This window comes from Lynx rufus, unplaced genomic scaffold (assembly GCF_022079265.1).
Source record: "Lynx rufus isolate CCGP_SWC_20201006 ecotype Redwood Valley unplaced genomic scaffold, mLynRuf1.p SCAF_12, whole genome shotgun sequence".
NCBI classification, from domain to species: Eukaryota; Metazoa; Chordata; class Mammalia; order Carnivora; family Felidae; genus Lynx; species Lynx rufus.
In genome coordinates, this window is record NW_025814826.1 from 42,390,513 (window position 1) to 42,407,220 (window position 16,708).

General features: G+C 33.0%; 1 protein-coding gene across 2 annotated transcripts in view; it reads right to left on the reverse strand.

Moving 5' to 3' along the window:
• The window catches only part of CSMD3 (CUB and Sushi multiple domains 3), a 1,257,946-nt gene that overhangs the window by 61,714 nt on the left and 1,179,524 nt on the right, over window positions 1–16,708 (reverse strand). For both annotated transcript variants that reach the window (XM_047073797.1, XM_047073796.1), the window contains 6 exons: window positions 15,316–15,489; window positions 9,227–9,400; window positions 6,137–6,310; window positions 5,157–5,342; window positions 3,044–3,217; window positions 2–184 (listed from right to left, as the gene is read on the reverse strand). In XM_047073797.1, the coding sequence (XP_046929753.1) occupies window positions 2–184; window positions 3,044–3,217; window positions 5,157–5,342; window positions 6,137–6,310; window positions 9,227–9,400; window positions 15,316–15,489 (1,065 nt within the window). The remainder of the gene's footprint in view (window position 1; window positions 185–3,043; window positions 3,218–5,156; window positions 5,343–6,136; window positions 6,311–9,226; window positions 9,401–15,315; window positions 15,490–16,708) is intronic.

Consider the following 16,708-nt stretch of genomic DNA (forward strand, 5'->3'; position numbering starts at 1 on the left):
CCTTTGCATTCTGGTTGCCTTCCAGTCCAACTGCCATTGGCTAAACACGTTCTTTCTTCTGAGCCATGAAGGATATAACCAATATCACAAGCAAAACGTACAGAGCTTTTGGTTCTGAAATCACTTTCCTGTCTAGAACCATGACCAGGAGTACCCGGATCCCCACAGGTACCAGTAGCATCACCTGAAATTCAATACAGTTCAGATTAATTCATCTCATTAAACGTTGACTATGTTCATGATTTAGTCCAAATGCTTGTAGGCTTTTGTGTTTGTGCATGCTGTGTTTTTAAAAATTTTTATTCATTTATTTTTAAGTAGGCTAGATGCCCAGAGTGGAGCTCAACTCAGGTCCTGAACTCATGATCTTGAGATCAAGACCTGAGCTACAGTCAAGAGTTGGGTGCTTAACTCACTGAGCCATCCAAGCCCGCTTAATATGATAAACTGACTGGACAAAATCATAATTCACATTTCCATCTGAGTCCAGTCATAGAAAAGGCCTAAAGGAAAAAGTAAATCATGCAGAGCATAATGTTATTTGCCATAGCCGTGATATTTGGGCCTAGTAAACAGGCTAAGGACATTTTATCAGTATCTCAAAACCTAGATAATGACCAAATTAATGGAAAATTTATAATTGATAATACTATGAGCTCAAATGACAAAGAATTTATAAAACTAAAATTAAAAACTGTATTTGATAATTTGCATGTTTCCTTCTCTGAATTTCCTAATAGCTGAAAATATTTTTGTGTGTGAAATTAGAACTGTAATGTGCTGGAAAACGTAAATGTTACAATACAGTATCCTGCAGACTAAAATCTCACCCCCTAATTTTCTCTACCAATGGCCACTGATCAAAGATACATGAATTATATTCTTTCCAATATGAAAATATAAAAATAAATTGTAAACAAAGATTAGAAATTCTGACTTAAGCTCCCTTTAAAAAATGTTTATTTCTTTATTTTGAGAGAGAGAGAGAGAGACAATGAGTAGTAAAGGAACAGAGAGAGAGGGAGAGAGAGAATCCTAAACAGGCTCTGTGCTGTCAGCACAGAGCCTGACGTGGGGCTCTATTCTATAAACCATGAGATCATGAACTGAGCCAAAATGAAGAGTCAGATGCTTGATCAACTGAGTCACCCAGGGGCCTCTGACTTAAGTTCCTAACAAGGATTTTGCTCATGGCTAGGTGTTCATCTTTTGATTTTAACATTAAGATTTATTCAGTCCCTTTATCATTTCTTAAATAATTCTAATCAGAGTTGCCACTATATTATTATACATTAAGAGAGAGAAAGAAGGAGAGAGAGAAACTTGAAGGCATATACATTGAAAATGCTGTGTGTAGATGGCTTTTTTGACGTGCCCTGTGTATTTGGAATCCTTCTTTACACCACCTCATTTACACCTTCTTTACACCACCTCATTTTCATGTGATGTAATATTAACAACCACACAAAATGTTAAGATCACTATTCCACTTTAAATATCTATGCGCTTTCTTGTTTGCAATTCAGAAGCAGTTTTCTAATACTTTGGGATATATGCATATAGGTTTATGTTTTTATGCATAATCAGTTATCTGAGTTAATTGAGTTACTGTAAGATAAGAGTTTTAATTCTCATTAAAGTCACATTATGGTCACATTAAAAATAAGAGTTTTTTTAAATCTATAGACTAAATTTGAAGTCCTAGGTAGTTACTTCACAGGGATTAACCACTAATTATAAGAAGACTCTGAAATAAGTAACCATTTCACAACGTTTTTGTAAACATTTTTTTATGTTTAATTATTTTTGAGAGAGAGACAGGGCATGAGCTGGGGGAGGGGCAGAGACAGAGGGAGACACAGAATCTGAAGCAGGCTCCAGGCTCTGAGCTGTCAGCACAGAGACCAGCGGGGGCTCAAACCCTTGAATAGCAAGATCATGACCTAAGCCGAAGTCAGATATTGAACTGACTGAGCTGCACAGGCACCCCCATTTCACAACTTTTACTTCTAAAGGGAAAACAACTCGATGTTGGGTCATCATTATGATCTCCACAGAGAAAATAATATAAAGATAATGAGCAAAATATAAATAAAACAACAGGCAGAAAAATAAGCACCAACATTTAACTGATGGGTAAAAACAAATATATAATAAGTAGTATCAAAAAGGGAGACATCACAGATCTAAAACTTAATTGACATTATTTTTGTTTGTTTATTTAATTTTGAGAAGGAGAGCGCAAGTAGGGGAGGGGCAGAGAGAGAGAGAGGGAAACAGAGGATCTGAAGCAGGTCTCAAACTCACTAACCCCAAGATTGTGACCTGAGCCAAAGTTGGATGCTCAACTGACTGAGCCACTCAGGTGCCCTAAGTGACATTTTTCTTAAGAAAAGCAGTAGCTTAAACAGCTCAAAAGAAGATTTATCAAATGCTGTTCAATAAATTATTAATTTTTAATAGCTTCGACATTCATTTATTATAAGATAACTCTATTTGGGTTACAGAAACTCAAATTATGTATTATCTATTAATATCTTTCAGAAAACTTGGCTAGGTTTAATTTAAAACATTTAGGGCTTTATTTTAAAAGTATGCTATTAAGTAATCGATTGTGTAGAAAGTTTAATAGAATTGAACTCTAACAGAAAAATCATTTAAATAACATTGTTTTCTGGGGAAAATTACATTTGCATCGGCTAAAATGGAATACTCAAACTTGAGTCGTTCACCATTTTAATGAACAAAAGCATTGTACTCAAAGTAGCATCCTAAAACCACTTAATTATTTACATTAGCTACAACACAGTTCAAACATGTACCAGTAATTTATCATCTACAAGATGAGTATTAATTTGTGCTCTGAATCTAAATTGTCTTAAGAAGTATTCCAATAAATGTATAAATTATCTTACAGTTTGTCTCATGAGATTTTAAAAACTGTATTATTTTTATCTCTTTAGAGATGTTTGTGTATATATTTCTAATAATAACAATAATAATACAACTTTCAGCACACACTGTCCAATTTTCCAAGTGGTACCTGAACAATGAGGTTGTGCTCCGCTCCAATGGCCGTTTAACTGGCAAGTCCTTGATGACTGGCCTAGAAGGGTACGCTTTCCTGTGCAGGAATAGTGAACAGTGGACCCGAAGGTAAACTTCTCACCAGACAGGACTGCATTAGGAGGAACGCCAGGGTGTCCACAGTCAATCACTACAATACATAATTATTGAATATAAAATTTTTTTATATCTCCTATCGAACAACCTGCACCACTTTTTATAAATCAGAAGTAAATTATCTGTTCAAATATACCTAACCTCCCGAAGTCAAACATCCATGTGAAAGCTAGCTTTTAAAAAATAAAATGTAAGTTGCAGTTATTTGAGTAATCTTGTTAACCTGCTCACCAGTGTTTTGCAGGAACACTCTAAGTATGCATAAATGAGTGAGTTTAACTCTGTTATGTGTGTGGTGGTGAGTGTGTGTTTATACGCATACGTGCATGGGTTTGAAGTATATATGTGCCTGGACAAGGATATGCAAGTTAGAGAGAGAAGTAATGTGAAATAGCTAAATAAAGACCTGCAATGCTGTATGGGATTCAAAATGAGCCCATACAGAAATTAAAATGGAAGGATTTTGAAGGTAAAGGAGAGGGAACTCATTTGAAGATGGATCTGTGACACACAATCTAATATATAGTCTAGAATAATTCTAATCCTGGCTGGTAATGTATAAATCATGCTGTATGAAGAAAATACTGTGTCTTGTTAACTGAAACACTACTAAGCATAGTGGAATCAGATATCAGTGCATTGTAGAATTTTCTTTATAACCTAGAGGTAGCTTGGGAACTGTGTATCCCCTTTTAGTTGTAACATGGAAAAATATTCAATGCAATGTAACTCCAGAATCTTAAATAGCACATAAGGGGATATAAACTTAATAAAAACCCTTGGGTACTTTGCATTTACCAAAGATACTACAGGAAATTAAAAAGGCAAAAAATGTGCATGAGAGCTAAGAAAATCTGAAAAAGTTCATGTTTATATGTCTTATGAAAGATTTTTAACTTTAATGCTATAGCCGCACAAAGTAAAGTAAGTGAAATAGTCAAACTATTAGACTAAACTGTATAAACAAGTGGAATACATTTGAAGCAAAAGATCAACAATTGACTTATTTGCGTGGAAGCTGAAATTTAATGGGCACTGCATAAAGTTTTGTTGCCTCATTAGTGCATGAATGATTTCACAAAATTTTCAAGAAATCCCACCCTATAAAGTATCTTTAACTAAAACATTATCATAAAATAATTTTATAATTTAGAAATTTAGTATAACCAAAAATCACTTGCACAATGAGTTTTGATTCACTGCTTCTTCAATCTATAAAGTTCTTGTCTTTCTTTTTATGACTCATCAACTCTTTGAGACATAGCTATAGCTGAGACTTAATAACTAACTAAATATTTTAAATTCATGTTCATTTCTCTATATTCTCACGTAATTATTTCTGTTAAATTATTTCGTCACTATGCATGCGAATTTCATGCATATCTGCTATAATTTATGTTATTTATATTCTACAGCTCCAACACAACATATAACACAGTGTACTCCAATAGATGTTCACTGACTTGAAAAATGGTGTGTATTAACATTTACTGCATTTATATGTGTATGTGTCTGTAATATGATAAATGTTTAAATCAATAAGTTTTAAGTAACACATTTGTCTAAATCCTCAAGTACTCTAAGGCCCTGGTAGATGTTTACATTGAGACTAATATAGCCTTAAACGAAATTTAAAATATTAGCACAAAGGAAAATCAAAATATAATTGCCTTTTATGGGATGGTAATATCATAGGCTATAAAAGATGTTGCTTTTCATAATCTATCTGCTTTATCAAGGCTCAAAACCAAAGAATCCCGTTCATATTAATAAAAAATGGCATTTGGCATTCAAGTGGCAGACTACAGGGAAGTATAGTTTCACAATATAAAATTAAATAAAAAATTAAATTACAAGAAATAATTAAAAACAAAATCCTTCTGACATATAGCTCTAGATACTTTATAAGACAATAGACATCCATTTTGCTTCCATGGCATTTTCTCAAGGAATAATTCACATTATCTACTTACTGATACATTCTGGTAAGGGTTTGTCCCACTGTCCATTTGGTTGACATATTAAAACTGAAGATCCAAATAAGAAATATCCAGGATTGCAATCATAGAATACCACAGTGCCATAGGTGAAATTTCCATGTTCTATTTTACTTTCTCGTTTGGAATTGGCTGGAATTCCAGGATCAGAGCAGTTCACCACTAAACAGATGACAAATTTTGAAAGTTGTGTTTAGAATAATATACATAGACCTACATAGATTTCCATCAGAGATGGAGTATCAAAGGTAAATTCAATCAAATCAAAGATTCTAGGAATAAAATTAATGAATGGGCTATCTAATGAAGCGAAATCATATGGTTGAAAAGATAGGAAAAGGAAAAGGTTTTTGAAAAAACTTTGAATAATGGTACCTCCATAAGTATTCTTCTGAGTATAGATTTAAAGAATGATACCTTAAGCTATAGTTAAACCACAAAAAATGTAGAAAAATTATAACTTGATTGTATTTTATCAGACAATATGAAGTATATCATACTTCTTTGGAAATGGAAAAACACCAAAAAATTCTCTTTAATCTATTTCTATAGAGAAAACAATAAATAACCCCCCAGTGTAGGCAAATGGTAATACGGGACTCAAACAGTCTCTCCAAAAATATGAAAAAAAAATCCAAAGGTAAGTTACCTTATTTATAAAGGAAACAAGTAAAAATGACCTTAATGACTTTTTAGAGGCAGCCATAAAATGGGCACAAGATAATAAAGCTAAGCAGTTAAAATAAAACCTGCTAACTTTACCTTTTAAAACCATAAGGTAAAAATTAAGGAGAAAAGGAAAGCATAGCTAAATGAAAGAACATCAATATTAAATCTGTTTGGTTTATTAGCTGAAAACTTTCTACTAATCTGCCCAAGCTATTTCGATGTTGTCACATATGTTGACACAACATATTACCACCATGCTCTAAGCTGGAATATCATTAGACTTTTACCTTTGCACACTGGTGGGGGATGGCTCCACTGTCTGTTGGCCTGGCACTGTGCCTTTGTGGGCCCTTGCATTACATACCCAATATTGCAAGAGAATGTCACCACATCATTAAAGTTGAATCCATTGCCACTTGTTCTTCCATAAATTGGGCTACCAGGGTGACCACAGCTAACAGCTAATGGCAATGGGTGAGGGAGAGGAGAAGAACAAAGCAGAATATTTGGTTATCAGTTATCACATGACAACTGCAGTTAGTCATTCCAAACAACATAGAAAGAAGATCACTTTTATGTGAAAATATATTTAAAGTGCTTTTACCTTTACAAATGAGCAATTTAGAATGCCAAAATAGTCTAATATGATAGAAATATTATATTAGTAAATAGATATATATTTATAATTGTGATCATTTTATGCAGGTGATGCAGAGATGCTTAAAGAATCATGGTACCTTTTCATTATCTCTCTCTATCTCTCCCTCTCTCTCTCCCTCCCTCCCTCCCTCTCTCTCTCTTTAGGGACAAATACTGAAATTCAAACAAATCTGGGAATGATTGAAGTTCATGTCTCTAGTTAGTAGCAGAAGAATGAAACCAAACCTATCTTCCTCTTCTAATTAAGTTTGAGAACTAAAGGTATATAAAAACAGGATTTTTTGTATTTTATTTTGAAATATTTTAATATCATTTATATGATTCATTTTTATGGATAATAGACAAAGTGTGCGTCAAGAATTAACATGACTATATAATGTAAACAATAAAAATAATGCACGATGCTGTATTAGAATTCTCCTTACTATTTTGAGATACCAAGATTAACATTCTCTAAAACAATCAATCTTAATGGTTTATTTTCTTCACAATTGATGTTTCATAATTTAGCGCAATTTTGTTGGGAAATGATGTATCAATTAGGTAAAATATTTAAAAGTTTTTTAGGGTTAGAGTTCTGTTCTGATTTTATGTAGTGCTTGGACTTTTCCTGACCACTCTTTTTCTGTGAACTGTTTTATTGCATCATCTCCCTCTATTAATCAGAGCAAATCCAGTAATAGTGCTTCATAATTGGGCACAGTGAAAAACCATAGTCACTTTTAGGACTTTTGAAATGACCCAAGAGCAATTATTTTTCAGCTGTGCTGTTAATGTCAATCTACTCATTTGGAAATTTAACTGCATCTTATTCTTGTTAAAATTATCAATAAAGAAACCAGTTTTACCCCAAAGGCCAATTTTCTTTTATAGTCTCAATTATTCAACAAGAAAAACAGTGGTATTAGTTGGCTAGACCTGAATATAAATGAAAGGGGGAAAAAATCTAGGACAGACCCAGGCATAATATGCTCTCTTTAAATCATCAGTTTGTGCATGTGTGTGTGCGTGTGCACATTCTCTCTCACACACACACATATGCCCCTTAGGAAAGTAGTATTGATTGTTAACTCTATGCTCTATTATTCTATTAAATTTCAGCCCCTGGAAGTATTTTCCATGAAAGTAGAACTTCAATGAATATGTGTTGTTTGTGTAAAAAATTGACAATGAAATTTATAAATTTAGATGTAATTAGTCACAGAATAAGTGAAATATTTCTAATGAATCCATGCTAAAAGTCCCATGTGTTATGTATCTGAAGCCTTCAAAATCTTTATAGTATGATCATATGATGTCACAATTACAACATATTTAGTGTTTATTCTCATTTTCTAACACCGATTATAATAAAGGTCAGTTATTGGGGACGGAAATGATTAGAAAAAAGACACAAATAAGAAATACATTGATAATTGCCTTTCAGGCCCAAAATAGGATCGATTGTGATATGAAACATTGTGTAATGCTGGGTATTCAGTGGAGTAAGATAAATAAAAGAATTATCAGTATTCAATTTTATTATTACTTTTGTACTATAACAGTCATAATAAATGCCCACTGGGCAAATCTATGCCATAAACAGAAAGCACAAAGCACAGCAGCTGTATTTAAAAATTATTGATAAAAAGGTTTTATTTTACAATCCACTATATTCTTCATGTGTAAGTTCATATCTAAATTAACTTAAGGATCAGAGAGATATTTGTTGAACCAGTAGAGATATTGAAACAATTCCCATTACATAGTGTTACACAATTTTGTATGAATTTAAATTTTTAACATTTATTCATTTTTGAGAGACAGAGACATAGTGTAAGTGGGGGAGGGGCAGAGAGAGAGGGAAAGACAGAATTTGAAGCAGGCTCCAGGCTCTGAGCTGTCAGATGTGGGGCTTGAACCCACTGGCCATGAGATCATGACCTGAACTAAAGTCGGATGCTCAACCAACTGAGCCACCCAGGTGCCCCTGTGAATTTTAAAATAGTGAAAAGAAGGCTTTAAAACAAACTTAAATAAATTTTAAATATTTCACATAAGCTTTCATGAAAAAATATTATAATTATATTAAATGTGCACATCTAATATTGATGCATTTAAGAATAAGATGGATTTTGAAGCTAAAAGGAATGATAATTATAACTACTTTTAACCATTCACTTCATATATAAGGGAATTAAGGCCTAGAGAGATTAAATGACCTGTATTAGCTCATGTAATTAGTAATAGAACTGGAATGAGAACAACAGTTCTTCATGTCATGTCGGATGAATTTTTCCCTACTAATTATACCATCAGGATATGATATTGATGTAACAACTACAGCATCATAATTATTAGAAAAAAAATTTATCCAAAGTATTTTCCACTATAAAAAGTTTCATAATAGTACATCATGACAATATTGATGCTGCTGCATTTACTCTCAAGAAATTAAAACCCTTATAAGTAAAACTTAGTCAAGAATACACCTTCCATACACGAATATGCACTTATAAATATTATATATTTATGTTAAGTAGTAGAATAGCTGAATTTAATTTCTTATCTTTATAAAAAGACAAATAATAACAGACATTCTAATATTTTCTTCTGCTTTCATGGTTTTATGGATGGTTTTATGTGTCTCTGAGTGTATGTGCATCTTTCCTAAGAAAAAATTATTGGTAATTATATGAGAACAGAGACTTCTAATTACTTCTGTCATGCTTACTTACGCACACAGGATGGGAGCTGACCAGACCAATTGTGATCCTGTTGACATATTCTCACTGAAGAACCAATCAATCGAAAACCAGGATTACATTGATAAACAACAGTGTCTCTGTATCCATAATTTTCTCCAATGACTTGACCATTCACAATGAGCTCTGGAATTCCACAGTGACCCGCTGAAATGGGTCAGAAAGTAATATCTTTAACATTGTGAACTAAGTCTTGTGTATTTATATACATATATAACACTACTAAACTCTTAAAAGTTTATTTACAAGCATGCTACAAATAATGCAAACATGATCGTATGACATAAAGATAAATATGATACTCAGCAAAATGTCAGATATTTGGGAATTAAAAGAAAACACACTTCTTTCAACACTTGGGTCTAAAAGAAGTTAGAAAACATTTCACTCTGTGTAAAAATAAAAATAAAACACATCAAATCTTGAGGAATACAGATAAATCAGTGCTTAGTGAAAAAATTTATAGCATTGTTTTTATTAAAAAGGAAAAATGGATATATAATCAATGAGTTAAGATTCCACCTTAAGAACAGGACAAAGAGGGACAAAATAAAGAAGAGAAAATAAAACTAAAGTTGATGAAAGGGTATATTAAAGCAGTTACAGAAATCAATAAAATAGAAAATAGAAAACAACAGAGAACATTACCTAAGCTAAAAAATCTTTCTTTAAAAATAGCAGCAAAATTGCTCAACTCCTAGCTAATTCTATCTAGCACACAAAAGCAGAGAACAAGATTACCAATAACAGAAATGAATGAAGTGATACCACTACAAGTTTACAGGGATTAAAAGGATAAGGTAAAATGAAGAACAGTTTTATGCCAATACATGTAACAGTTCTGAAGGGCAACTACTTTGAAAATTAAATACCAAAACTAAAGCAAGATGAAATAGAAAATATGAATAGCCCTTCATCTATTAAAGTACTTGAATTCTTTTTTTTCAATCTTTTTTTTTTTAAGTTTTATTTACTTTGAGAAAGACAGAGAATCTCAAGCAGGCTCCGCACTGCCAGCCCAGAGCCTGTTGTAGGGCTTGAACTCACAAACTTGAGATCATGACCTGAGCCAAAGTTGGACACTCAACTGTGACTGAGCCACCCAGGCACCTCTAAAGTACTTGAATTCTTAAACAAACTCCTCCCCATAAAACCACTCAGGCTCAAATGTTTTTACTGTTTCAACCAAACATTTAAGTTAAAAAAAAAAATTTCACACACTCTTAGAAGTTAGAGAAAAAGGGTTAGTTTTTAATCAGCCCCAATATTAAACCTGGTAGACACATGAAAAACCAAGGTCCTTCATCAAAATAGATGCAAAACTCCTTAATATTTTTGAAAACCAATCTAGAAACATACATAAAATCAACCACTCTAATTTGACAGAGTAAAAAAGATATTGACATATTGACAATGAAGGAGAAAAAAGTATATAATTATCTCAATAGATGAAAAAGCATTTGGCAAAATTCAGTACTCCTTCATGATGAAAACTAACAATAAATTTAGAATATAGGGAACTTTTCAACCTGATAAAGACATCTCCAATAGATATTATGATTTATAATAGGGAATATATATTTGATCTTGGTCCCTGTTTCTGGCTCAGAGTTCCTAAAACCTTTGGAATTTTCTAAATGATAGGAGCAAAAAAAAAAAAAAAAAAAGTCTCTTTTGTTGTGTTAATGAAGTGGCTTTGGGACCTCACCCTAGTATGGGAACTGGTTGTCAGAGGAGCCAACCATGTGATTAGAAAGTTGCAACTTTCAATTCCACCCCTGTAAACTCTGGGGAAGAGGGAAGGAAGAGAAGTTGAATTAATTGCCAATGGCCAATGATTTAATCAATTATGCCCATGTAACGCAGCCTCCATATAAAACCAAAAGCACAGGGTTCAGAGAGCTTGTGGGTTGATGAACACTAGGAGATTAAGGAGAGTGGGGCCCTCAGAAAGCATGGATGCTCTGCACCCTTCCCACATCCCTTACCTTATGCTAATCTTTCATCTGGCTGTTTCTGAGTTAATAAACCAGTATCTAGTAAGTAAAATATTTATTTTGAGAGAGAGAGTGAACATTAGTGGGTGAGGGACAGAGAGAGAGAGAGAATATCCCAAGCAGGCTCTGCACTGTCAGTGTGGAACCCAATGTGGGGCTTGAACTCATGAACCATGAGATAATGACCTGAGTCAAAACCAAGAGTTGATACTCAACCGACAGATCCACCCAGGCAGGCATCGTAGATAAATATTTTAAATAATTATATTTTTATATACTAGCAGCAACCAATTAATGTGAAAATTTTAATTCAATAGAAAACATAATTGAAAATGAACAATATAATTTATAATATTAGAAACACACTAAACATTCTCAGGAATAAATTTAGCAATATATCATGATCTCTATGCTAAAGACACAAAATATTGTTACTGCAGAAAAAAAACCCTGAAGACCTATATAAATGAATAAATATACTAAATATGTTGTTTATTAGTTGGAAGATTCAACACTATCAAATGCCAATTCTCCTCAAATGATCTATGGGTTCAATGTAATCCTGATAATAATTCTACTAGATGATTTTTTAAAACAAAAATTGATAAGCTAATTCTAAAACATATATGAGATCAGAAAAGATACAGGATCTAAAGTTATCTTAAAAATTAAGAACACATTTGGAGGATATACATACAAAATTTCAAGATTTATTATAAAACCTATTTAACAAATAGTACCAGATACCCTTCTAAAAAAAAAAAAAACAACTAAACCTCAATTTTACTTTGTTATACATACAAGAACAAATTAAAAATAAATCATAGATATAAAAGGCCAAAAACTATAAAACTTCTAGAAGAAAATATGAAAGAAAATCTTTGTGACTTATGGTTGAGCAAAGGTTTCCTAAACAAGACACAGAAAGCAATAACCAGCAAAGACAGACTTTAACAAAGTCTAAAATTTCTGCTCATTAAAAAGAAAAATAAACAAGTCACAGGCTGTGAGAAAATACTTATAAAATACATAATAATGAAGACCTTGCAACCAGAAAGCCCAAGAAATTGTACTCTATCAGTAATTATCAAGACAACGCAAATTAAAGTGTTATAATATACCTTTATGTACCCAATGGCACGGATAAAATTAAAAGATTAGCTATACCACATGCTGGAAAAAATGTGAGGCAAGAAGTCTTCCAGGAATTCTACTCCCAAATCTCTCAGAAATGAATACATATACTCACAAAAAAAGACTTTTACATGAATATTCATTGCAACTTGTTTTTGATAATGGCCCCAAAACTGGACAAGGGTGAGGTGTCTACCATTAAGAGGTTGACCAACATGTGACATTCATATAATGGAATTCTGCTCAACAATGAAAAAAGTAGTGATACACACAACAGCATGGATGAAAAAGAATGAAAGAAGTCTTACATGAACAGTACCTAATGTAGAATTCCATCTGTATGGATTTCGAGAACAGGGAAAACTAACATATGCTGAAAAAACAATTATTGTCACAGGGTTGGGGGAGCTGCAGATTGTACAGGGCCATGAGGAACTCTTCCTAGGTAACTGTAATATTCTATAACTACAGAGTGGTTTAACAAAACCACTTGACAAAACTCATGCTTATGAGCATGTTTATGAGATGTACATTCCATTGTATACACATTTTGCCTTGGTAAAAAAGAATTAAGAAAATAAGCAAGTATTAAACTTTAGGGAATGATATGCATGAGATGCATGCTGAGATGTTTAACAAAAAACGTGCACTGAATTCTACAAGTTGCTTTGAAATGCATTAAAAAAAAAAAGAACTGATGGATTGATAGAGCCCTGGAAGGATAGATAGATATGTGATAAGCAAATACGAAAAATGCTAATTGTAGCATCTAGGTGGTGGGCATAGAGACACGCATATGTCAAGGGTCACTGCCTAGTGTTTCAACTGAAAAATTGAAAAGTTTATAATAAAGGGCTGGGGGATTGGGAATAAAGGCACTATACTTACGGAAAAAAAAATATAAGCATATTCCAGTGGCCATTCTTAGCCAAAAGTGTCTGGGGCTATAAAGAGCAAGTTTTTTGTTTGTTTGCTTCTTTTGTTTTCATTTCGTTTTTATTTTTTTCCAAAATGAGAATGACTGAACTACGTTAATCCTTAAAATCAAGTTCAAGAGTAAGATTCTAGGGATTTGCTTGCTTGGCAATTGCACTTTCCTTCGACCAACATCCTTTGGAATTTGTATTAGGTGTTGACACCTACATCCTCTGCAATGGATGGCAATGTTGTCTTCATAGACCGAGAGGCAATGTTTTCTTACAAATCTTCCTTTTATGACCTATCTCTTCAAAGAACAGAATCAGGATTCTAAACGGGTAAATAAAACCACCCTCTATATACAATATTCAGTATATAATATACAATATTATATACTTTATCAGGACATAGATCCAAAAAATATAGTATTTCAAATTTAGTTTATATGTACATTTTCAAATTTATATATAAACTAAAGTAACCTGTAATTTAGTAATCTGTAATTTACTACAGTAATCCTTCCTGTAGTTTGGGAAGGATTCAAAATATTTTGATTTTTTAATCCTATGTGAATATGTAAAGATCTTAATTTTGTACCACTTTTTATGCTATCGTCTTATAGCATATTCAAATATACGTGCTGTCATAAAGAAACCATTATTTCTACGCTTCCAAGTATACCTATTAACAAATATGTCTGAGAGCAGAAAAATAGGATTTTAATCAAAACCCCTAGCTATACCTTTTTAAGTTTCAAATCATGATTGTATTGCCACGAATATTTTCAAGCTTATTAGCAAAACAATATGTATCTAAATTGCTACACTTTTCTGCCATGCCTCATATTCTTAAATTCAGTGAATATTTAGAGGCAAAACATTGTCCATATTTTTCAATACCTGTTCATAACAGTCAGCAATTTTTAAATTGGTAAACAAAAAGAGTATCCTTTGTTCCCAGCAGATAAGTGAATAGTTATTAGAACAATTTTAATTATGCCTAATTCAGTACTTGCTGTCATATCTTGAAATCATTTTGGAGAAAAATAAAGCATAAATCATACCACTCTCATAATATTAAAAAATTATTTTAGTCTTTGAAAAAAAGATAAAGCATAAATCATAATTCTCTTTTAATAATAAAGGAGGAGGGGCAAGCAGAATTAGCTAGTTCAGTTTCTTTAACTGAACAGTTTCTTTTAATAATGAATTTAAAAACCCTAAGGGGAAAAATCCAATTTGCCTAAAATCAGGTTTGAAAAAAAATTGTATTTAAAAACTTTGCTAGAAAGTAATATTACACATGTTGAAATCTTATGAAATTAAAAGGGAGAAAGATTTTGAATGTGGAAGTCATTTTTCTCCTTTGATCATTACCTTTAAGTAAATAGGTGAAAGGAGAATTGACTATAGTTGAGAACACATTAACTGCTACAGTGATTAACCCAGCCGAGTATGCAGACGTATAATTTTCGGCAATTAGTTTTCACCTTTTTATTTTCACAATGCCTGGAAGAAAATGCATCTCACCTTAATGACCTAAGATTCTCATTTCAAATACTAGTTGATTAACTCTAAGAGTAATCTGTTTAATAGCTTTTCTACCATGAGACATTTTTATTTTTTTTTTTTATTTTTAAAAAAAATTTTTTTTTCAACGTTTATTTATTTTTGGGACAGAGAGAGACAGAGTATGAACGGGGGAGGGGCAGAGAGAGAGGGAGACACAGAATCGGAAACAGGCTCCAGGCTCTGAGCCATCAGCCCAGAGCCCGACGCGGGGCTCGAACTCACAGACCGCAAGATCGTGACCTGGCTGAAGTCAGACGCTTAACCGACTGCGCCACCCAGGCACCCCTACCATGAGACATTTTTAAAGTTAAGCATTTTCTGGTTAGCATCCTTACCGATGGGATATAAATGGTCATCTCTTATTATGGAAAAAGGTCTGCCTCCTTTCTAGGGGTGGGGGGGCAGGGGGTGTGGTTGGTTAAAATAATTCGAAAATCCGTACCTAGGCATCTGGTTTCAGATCCACTCCAGAGACCTGAAGAAAGGCATTCCCGTACGGCAGAGCCTACCAGCATGAATCCCGAATCACAGGTAAAGATGGCTGTGGAGCCATATGAAGTTTGAGTTCCAATCTTATTTCCATTTGGAGGTGTAGGAAGCTCTCCACAGGAAATAACTTAAAAACAAGGCAGAAGAGGAAAAAAAAAAAAAAAACACTTAAAGACACAGTCAGTGTGCACTTGTAACAAAATCATGCTTTCAACAGTTTGAATTGTCTATGATCTGACTTATTTATAATCGAAACTGACATTTGTAAAAAAAAAAAAAAAAGTTTGAATGAGTGTGAAAATGCAGGGCAAATGACATAATTTAAAATTGATCCACTTCAAGTCTCATAAAACCTTCTAAGTGACAGTGACTTGTAATGAAGCTATTTTCTTTGCATTTGTGCTTAGCCAATCTGGTCACTCAAGCAGGTTGTTGTAAAAAAAAAAAAAAAAAAAATCACAAGATGAGAAAAAGGTAATTCACCGGTCTGACTCTCTGATTTCTGATTTACAAAGTGACACTGGGAAATCCTTTTGATTTGCCTGGGTCAAAGTTTCTTCTGTACCTAAAACAGTGCTAAGATAGTACAGGAATACCTCACCTTATTGTGCTTTGCAGATGTTGTGCCTTCACAAAAGGAAGGTTTGTGACAACTGTGCGCAGAGCAAGCCTATCAGTGTAATTTTTCCAACAATATTCGCTCACTTTGTATCTCTGTGTCCCATTTTGGTACTTTCCACAATATTTCAAAGTTTTTATTATTGTATTTTTCATGGTGACCTGGGATCAGTGATGACCACTCACTGAAGGCTCAGATGGCCATTAGCGTTTTGAGCAATAATTTTTGATTAGGGTCTGTACATTGTTTTTGTAAACACAATGCTATTATACATGAATAGACCACAGTATAGTATAAATGTAAGTTTTATAATGCACTAGGAAGCCAAAAAACTCATTTAACTTGCTTTATTGCAGTTTTGGCTTTATTGTGGTGGTCTGGAACTGAACCCACAGTATCTCTGAGGTATGTTTGTAATGACAAGTAATTTTGGTTGAGATCTTTACAGTTTATAAAGAGATTTACATGCAAAATATCACTTGATTTTCACAAAAAAAAACATTATTGGATATAATTCTATTTCACATTTTGTTTGTAGGTTTTAAAAACCCGAAAAGAGACCAACTCACTAGGTCATTTGGAACGCAGCTCTTAGGACTCCCTTGAATTTAAACACTACAAATGAAATGTCTTTCTTGAATAAGAAACAATAGTGGATAATGTTTATTGAGTGCTTATTTTGTATCAGATACTACTACTAGTGCTCTAACTTAAGTAATTCTTAAAA